Below are 8,992 nucleotides of genomic sequence, written 5' to 3'. Positions count from 1 at the left end.
TCAGGGAATGCAAATCAAAATGGACCTGAGATTCCATCTCACACCAATCAGAATGTCTAGAATAAAAAACTCAGGTGATTGCAGATGCTGGAAAGGTTGTGAAGAAATAGGAACACTCCTTCATTGCTGGTGGGACTGCAAGCTGGTACAACCACCATGGAAATCAGTTTAGTGGTTCTTCCAGAAAATGGACATAGTACTACCAGAGGACCTAGCTATTCCACTCCTGGGCATATCCCGAGAAGATGCTCCAACATATAATAAGGACACATGCTCCACTATGTTCATAGCAGCCTTATTTATAATCGCCAGGAAACTGGAAACAACCCAGATGTCCCTAACAGCAGAATGAATACAGAAAATGTGGTACATCTACACAATGGAGTACTACTCAGCTATTAAAAACAATGAATTTATGAAATTCTTAGGGAATGGATGCATCTGGAGAATATCATCCTGGGTGAGGTAACACAGTCAGAAAATAATATACTTGATAAGCACTCTCTGATAAGTGGATATTAGCCCAGAAGATCGGAATACACAAAGTATAATTCACTGACCACAAGAAACTCAAGATGGAAGTTCAAAGTGTGAATACTTTGTTCCTTCTTAAAAGGGGGAACAAAATACCTACGGAAGGAGTTGCAGAGGCAAATTATGGAGCAGAGATTGAAGGAAGGACAATCCAGAGATTGTTCTACCTGGGAATACTTCCTATATTCAATCATCAAATACAAACACTCTTGTGGATGTCAACAAGTGTTGGCTGAAAGGAGCCTGATATAGCTGTCTCCTAAGAGGCTCTGACACTACCTGACTAATGAAGAAGTACATTCTTACAGCCATCCATTGGACTGAGTGCAGGGATCCCAATGAAGGAGCTAGAGAAAGGACTCAAGGAGCTGAAGGATTTGCAGCCTCTTAGGACGAACAACAATATGAATTAACTAGTACCCTCAGAGATCCCAGGGACTAAACCACCAACCAAAGTGTATACATGGTGGAATTAATGGCTCCAGCAACATGTGTATAGTAGAGGAAGGCCAAGTCTTTCATCAATGGGAAGAGAGGCCCTTGGCCCTGTGAAGGTTCTATGTCCCAGTGTAAGAGAATGCCAGAGCCAGTAAGCAGGAGAGGGTATGGTGATGAGCAGGAGTAGGGGGGAGGGAACATTGGTTTGTTTTGGGGTTTGGTTTTGTTTTTTTTATTTTCATTTCGTTTTATTTTTTTTAACTTTTTTCAGAGGTGAAACTGGGGAAGGATATATTGTATGACATGTAAATAAAGAAAATATCTAATTATAAAAAGACTGGCAGAAAGCTCTTGGGAATACATGTTCAAATCACAAAACCTACATGAGTCTACAAGGATCCTCTCTACATATACTAGGAACATGTAAACTAGTGAGTCTCCGAATATTTTGCCTGTGTTAGGGCTCTTTTACTTTCCATTAGCTTAGCTTGTCCAACTTTAATATAATTGTTTTCATTTTATCTTACTGTATTTTACTTTGATACATTATGTTGTTATCTCTAAGAAATCTGTTCTAATGATGAAAAGAATTGGACTGAACCCAGATGTGTGGGAGGAGGGGTATGTGTGTGTGTGTGTGTGTGTGTGTGTGTGTGTGTGTGTGTATAGGTTGGAGAGGTTCTGAAAGTAGAAGAAGGGAAAACCATCAGAATGTATTGTATGAGAAAAGAAACTATATTTAATAAAAGGAAGGAGAAAGAAAATATAATGATTAATCTGTAAAAAGGGAAAAAGATGTAGTTTAAACTTCAAACTTTAAATAATATCAAAAAACAGAATCATATTTTATATTTATTACAATGGCTTTTATAGTGAAGTTGTAGATGATAGAACTAATTAATTTAAAGAATGTATATTATACTTTATTATGAATCTGACATAAGCAGTCATTATGATGGGAAATATAATATACAAATCTTCAATACTGTTTGACCTCCCTGTGGATGAAGCTTTCCGGGTGTATTCAGTAAAGCACATTCATTTTTAAAGTCTCTTCTGATATTTGTATCTTGTTCTCTAAGGTTCACAGTGTTAATGAAGCTGAATTTTCAAGTATACCTTTTATAGGTTAAAAAAGAATTAGGTATTGAGAATATTGGAATGAATATGCATTTCACAAAATTTTGTAAATAATTCCTCCTCTTCTTAAACAGATGTTATTACTGATATCTATCATCTATCTATCTATCTATTTATCTATCTATCTATCATCTATCAATCACATATTTTTTTTGAAAATCTGTTATTTAATAAACATACCTATGGTTCAACTATTGTTAAAAGAATAGGTTTTTAAAGACAAAAGATTGAAGGACATGAAATGCACTTGTCTGTTTGTCAGTTATAGAATGAGCCTTTAAATCCTGACATCACACTGGCCTGTCACCCTGACTACCAAAGCATCCTGACTTCAGTGGTTGGTTTACCAACTGCAGTCTTCAGTTTGGTATTTCTTGCCTAGAAAGAAAGTCATAATTCTCATCCATTGTTTCTCGATTTCAGGCTCCACTGTAAAGGTATGTACATAATAACTAATTTGACTCTTATGATAGACTAATAGAATCAGGAAGTCTTCTGTCTTGGTTTTCCAGTTCTGGTAAACTAGTTTTTAACTTGGCAGTGGCTTCATGAAAAGTTGCTTATTAGCAATATTCAGTACCATTCCTCTAAAGAAACAAATTATCAAGTAAGGAGAGGGATATTTTAAGCTTCCAGGAGAATGCTTTGTATAAGTCTTCAAAAAACACCTATTCTGTACATGAGAGAGGAATATTTTCTAGACTAATTGTTTGTACCCACTATGAACACAAACTTTTCTTGGAAACTGGTCAGACTTCAACCTAAATCCTATGAACTCTCTGGTTTTCATCAAATTGTTATTTTTTCCTAGATAAGTTGTTTTAAAAGTTTTAAATATTTTAATATACATTCAGATAAAAATGAATCATTTTCCACATATGTTCATTTACTATTAATTATGAATGTTATGAAACTGAATTGATATATTTGTAATATATCTTTACATTATTGTTTGGGGTGTGTGATGATAAGCATTGGTTGCTGTTCCTCCTGACTCCTTGAATTTCATGGGTCTTAAATGCTTTCTATGTAAAAGCTGGTGTATCTCTACATATCTTTGAAAGATATATGTTTTGGACAGCATGATATTCACTTAACATATTTTAGTATTCAAATTGAATATGCATAGTAGAGTAACGAACCACCAAGAAAGTAGCTATCAATCTGTCTATTGATCTATCGTCTATCGGTCTCTATGTTCTAACTCTCACCTATATAAATTTCATATACATAAGTATGGTTGTGAAAATATGTTATTCCTTACAAAGACTTTCAGTTCAACAATTTCTGGAAAAAAAGCTGAAGCCACTAAGTATAAGGGAAGGAAATGCATGTGTCATTTTCTCAGATGGCCTGAGCCACAGACTAATGACATCACAATCGTCCTTCAGCCTGACTACTACAGAGGCCTCAGATTTCAGTAGTTTGTCTACCAAATGCAGTCACCAGTTTGGTGTTCAGAAATCAGAAGGCAAAATAAAATTTCAAGTTTATTGAACGTGTCTCCTTTCCAGGATTCACGGTAAAGGTATTTTTATAAATAATTTGCTTCTAATGATAGACTAAATGTATCAGGATGTGTTTTTTCCTGATTCCTTGAGATCATATGAGTAAATTCTCAATTTAGCAGTGTTTCCTTGAAAAGGTATTATTGTAGGAATGTTCAGTACCATTTTTCTATAGAAACAACATTATTATGTGAGGAGACTTATGCTTTGAGCATACAGGAGAACAGTTTCTGTAAATCTTAAAAAAAAATTCTGTCCAAGTTATGGGAGAGTATTTTTATGTGCAAGCCAATTGGTTTAAGCACCATGACTACAATGCATAAAAAGCATTCTAAAATCAACTTTTCAATTTTTACTGTTTTTCACATTAGCATACCATTTATGTTAAAAGTTACATTTATCTTTTAATATCACATTTATTTTGAATTTCATACTTGTATACCTCACATTAACTGTTATTGTAAATGTTGCTATAATATTCCTCAGATCTTCTCTTTCTACTTTATTTACAGTTATTTTAATATCATGAACTCTTTAAAATTTAGTATGAACATTGGTCTTATAACTTATCTACTGAATATTTATTCTGTTAGGTGGAGACCTGGAATAGGAATATCTTAAATTTTCTATATGGAAACCCCTGAGAAGGAAGACATGCAAGAACTACATCGAACCTTGCTGTGCCAAGGCCCTGTGGAACTCACAAGAGGCAAGAAAAAGAAAAAAAGACATCTATCCTTATGTAATGATGTTTTGGTTGTGTCTAGTAACCTGTGAGTATGTGCAAAGAGCATTTCTTACTATGAGAACTATACTTTAATTGGCCCTTTTTGGACAATAATAAAATAATAAAATATAATAATAAAATAATAAAATATGTTCGTTTACTTTAAAAATAAAGATTATACTTCATTACTTCACGATTGTCACTTCTTATTCTTTTATCATGGATGAGGTTTGCTGGACACTCCCCTATACATTTCTCAATTTGTTTTGACAAAAGTTTTAGACACATTTTTTAAAAATGAATTATTTAAGGTGCTTATCCTGCTATTTCAATTTGGGGAAAGAATATCAACAAACTTGAAAAGGCGGCAGATGTGCAAGCACATGCCAGTGATTCTAGCATTGTTAAAGCTGACTTATGAGTATTGATATGGACTATACAGCGAGACATGCTCTCAAAAGAAAATATTTAACATGAGAATCAGGTGACCTCTTGCTTGTTGTTTCCAGATAGACTGTTGCAGCAAGAGAGGGGAGGGAATCCCTGATTATGATCCTTGCACACAAATGGCAACATATGTAAGCCTGGTGACCTCATAGATTCCAAATCAGTAGAAGGGATGAGAAGCAGCTCCTATCTCTGCACAAATCAAGGAAAACTGCAGGCACTAGGTCTTGTTTGGTGATTCTGCACATACTAGAGAAAACTGCTGTGGTTGAATGAAGCTGTATACATGGTTGCATTGTAACTCATGACCGCAGAGGAGTTTTCTGGGACCACATCACACATAATCTCTGCTGGCCGTGATCGTAGCTTTCATATTATTCTAGAAGGTATGAAGTTGGTACTGACATTATCCAGTAAATGATTCAAGGTATGTTCTCATAAGCTCGTAAATGGTTTTAAAGACAGACGTCAATAATTTAGTTTATTCAGCTTGGGGGAATAAACTTTCTGGTCATCCTTAAATAATATTCCTGAATATCCACTTCAAAAACTGTGAGAAAATGAAATGTTCAGAAGAGAATTCTTCTATACAATGTAGATAGAACCAATGTTGTAAATTTGGCTTTCAACCCTGATCATTTACCATAAGCTTCCAGCATAGAAAATGGTAGTGTTTGAGTGATGCAGGCTCCAAATAAGTGAATGGCCTGGCTGTGTATCACTCTGTCATCTGATTTGTCATTTCTACTGAACTCATCTTCAGTCCACACTTGGAAATACATTTATTTAGAAGATAGTAATCAACAGCCAGGAGGTGTGTCTGGGGTCCTCTAGCACATGCTTGTGGACCGGGCATTGGGGTAGTTCTGGGACTGGCGAAGGAGGGTCGGTTTGGTCTGTCTTGGGACCGCCTCCGTTTTTCCCCCCTCCCTTCTCAGCCTCTGCCTGCCCCTCCAACTACAGCTGCCTGCCCTAGTAGCAGCTCCCAGGCATCTTCCTCTTTCCTGTCTGGCCCCTCTAAGTAACTGACTCATTTGAATTAAAAATGTATATATACTGATAGTGTGCCTTTTAAGTGTAGTTGGTGTTAGTAAGTGAAATTCTCTTTGATATTTGATAGTAAAGGAAACTAAACTGAATGGTTTTCTTAAAAGACCATATATTTGTTCCACTTCTGCTGTGTAGTGATAAGTAAAAAAATTTTGAGATCTATATTTATATTACATAAAGAACATTATTAGTTTCTTAAGAGATGATTGTCATTGTTTTCATTTTGAAGGAATATTATCTAATATCAGACATATTAGAATTAGAGGTTTTGGGTTTATGCATTTCTTCTGAATTTTGGCACATATATGTGCATATATGTATATATATGTATATGTATTTGTACGGTTAGGTGTTTTCAGATGGAAAGAAAATATAAGAACAAATGTTTCATATGATTGAGACATATGTTTTTATGTTTGTGTGTGTGTGTAATATTTATCCTTTAGTAAATATTACATAATATGCTTGTATTTTGACTGTTACATGTTACATTACAAAGTGTGGGGAATCTTTCTCTGTATTATCATATTAAGTATCAAACTAATGGAGATATTTGATTCTCTTTCTAGGAATAAAAAAAAATTTAAGATAAAATGTATCATCCCACTGTATTACCTGTGGGCCGTAGATGATGTGGACCTAGTAGAGAACAACAAAGCCTATATTTACAAGACTCTTTACCTCTTTTGGCCCACCGGAAATATTGTGGCCACCTTTCGGTAAGAGCTACAATTTGGACCTGTATTCACAGTAGGATAGCTATAGAAATTGTGGGGCATCTTAATGCTTCATAATCCACAGGTTAAACCAATTACCCAGAATGTTTGCAAAATAAGAATCCAATTTAGTCTGATTGTATACAGGTTGCCAACGTCAATGTTTGCCTTCTATGATGACAACAGTTTGTCTATACTTTTCATAACATACATTTCACATGTATGTATATGCCTTAGTTTTTGATTTGAGATATTCATCAGGTCTCCACAAGATTCTTGGGGCAGAATGGAGGTACATTATCTTCTAAGTAAGTAGGATGTGGCCAAAACAAGGACTTACCATATCCTCCACTTTCTTTTCCCCATAATGTATGGTATTATCTAGGTTTTGAAAACACACAAATTGATTTCTCTCTAGTAGTACTGCATAGTATACCTAAATTTGACCAATACCTCCAGTACTCGCCACTTAATTTACATAAAAATGGTATTTAATTGAACAGATAAAAATAGTTACTCATATAATGCTCAGGTATTTGAGTGTCTGTGTATCACTGGTGTTTAATGGTCAACTGATAAGGATAAAGGCCAATGAATAATGTTCCATTGGATCCACAGATGATAGACACACATACTAGCTCATTTTGATATGCACAATGGCTCTTCTTAGCCTTCCTCAGCTCCTACCCTTCTTTCAATCCCAGGTCAACACTTCTGAATCTGCCCTCAACTTTGTCTGCTTAGTTAACTTAGTCCTAACTCAGCACCCTAAATCTACCCTCATCTTATTTATTTTTCCAGTCTCCTGTCTGCCACCCCAGGCCAGTTGGGGAAGCAGACAAAGGCCAATACACCTTAGATCTCACATGGCTGGTGACTCTTTCTCCCTCTGTAGCATGGTGAATCTTTTTCTCCTCCCTGGATGTGCTAGCCTTCCTGTAGTAAAACTGGAAGTCCTGCTTATTTCACCTAGCCAATTGGTCATTAGAATCTTTATTGATTGATTAAGATCGAACTGGAGAAAAGGACCTTCAGTGTTCACATGCAGATTCCTGATCAAAGCGTCAAAACCAGCCCCATACATATCACCATGTACCTATAAGGTTCCCTGCTATGTCACTTTTTATTATTTCCTACTATGACACTTTTAGTATTATGTGATGTGAAGTAATGTGATGTGATGTGTGTGTGTGTGTGTGTGTGTGTGTAGGTTGAGGTGTACAGGCATAATTCACCATTCTGATAAAAATGGTTGTAGGCAGAGAATAAAGTGGGTGAGCAGTTAATGGTAGAAACCTGAATGTGCCAGTATTTGAGCAAGAATCAGCCCATAGTTCCTTAGGAAGTCAACTTGAGTTATAAATGTTAGAACCATGAAAAAGGGAAAAGAATATTCTGTGAATGAAAGATCTTTGTGGCATACATAATTATTTTCAGAAAGTAGTAGCAAGGTACACATTAGCTTTGGAAAACCTGTACCTGACATAGGGTTGTGAGCATGGGGAAGAGGAATATTGCATGGGTAAGGGTTGCTTTTTAGATCAGAAAATCGTTGATCAACAAGAAATGTTGATGACTATAAGACACTGTGAAAGTATCAAATATGAATTAGCTTTAACTCATTCAACATATAATTTGCAGTTACAAAATGTTAGTGTTGGGAATTCATCTTCAGTCCATCTATAATTAGAGTATTACATGCTACAGTGGAATAGTGGTGGGTTTATTATTATTTGTGCTACAGGAGTGATGTGATGACTCACACAGATGAAGCACTAGTTTCTAGGACCTCCTGTTTTGTATGACAATTCACTCAAGGCAATAATATTTTTTCTTAAAAGCTATTCTCTCTGAGTTATTTGTTCTAACTAAAGGTTGTGTACCTTACCTGTGGTTTAGTGTGAATAATGATCCCTTTCTATATGAACATGGCTTCACACTAAGAAGATGCTGTCTTAATTATCCTTTTATATATATAAACTAAAGCTAGGAGTAATTGTTGGCCCACCCATAGTCACATAGCTCTTGGAACATAGTCAATTCTTGACATTCCCAACTAGCTTTCACACTATATTCAACTTCCTGTCATACAAGGGTTCCAGTGAAACAAGTCATTCAGAAAGGCAGTCGAGTGGAGAATACCATCTGCAGCTACACTCTCATGAGGGCCTTTGATTTATAATAATTTTTATGAGCAATAATCCTAAAAGTCTTAGCATTATAAAGACTTATCTTGTTTTTCACTTTTAACATTATAGTTCGAAAGAACAAAAAGAACGATGGTATTACTATCTCACAAGGTATGTTACTTGTGATTATATTTTAATTCCATACAGATAGGAAAATTGCAGTTTGTGATTCATTTCTTTCTTTTTTTTAATTTTAGATATTTTCTTTATTTACATGCAAATTTCTCCATTCCCAGTTTCCCC

The 8,992-nt window shown here is 35.3% G+C and overlaps 1 protein-coding gene across 1 annotated transcript in view; it reads left to right on the top strand.

Annotated features, from left to right (window-relative positions):
• The first annotated feature begins 2,432 nt into the window (after positions 1-2,432).
• Positions 2,433-8,992, top strand: part of LOC116094909 (rho GTPase-activating protein 20-like) — a 22,702-nt gene continuing 16,142 nt past the window's right edge. Inside the window, 4 exon segments of the mRNA XM_031376293.1 lie at positions 2,433-2,549; positions 4,214-4,393; positions 6,414-6,563; positions 8,819-8,860. Coding sequence (XP_031232153.1) covers positions 4,251-4,393; positions 6,414-6,563; positions 8,819-8,860 — 335 coding nt within the window. The 5' untranslated portion in view covers positions 2,433-2,549; positions 4,214-4,250.

The sequence above is a fragment of the Mastomys coucha genome, unplaced genomic scaffold, assembly GCF_008632895.1.
Source record: "Mastomys coucha isolate ucsf_1 unplaced genomic scaffold, UCSF_Mcou_1 pScaffold17, whole genome shotgun sequence".
NCBI classification, from domain to species: Eukaryota; Metazoa; Chordata; class Mammalia; order Rodentia; family Muridae; genus Mastomys; species Mastomys coucha.
Note: the sequence above shows the minus strand (reverse complement) of the source record. Positions and strands in the feature narration are given on the sequence as shown.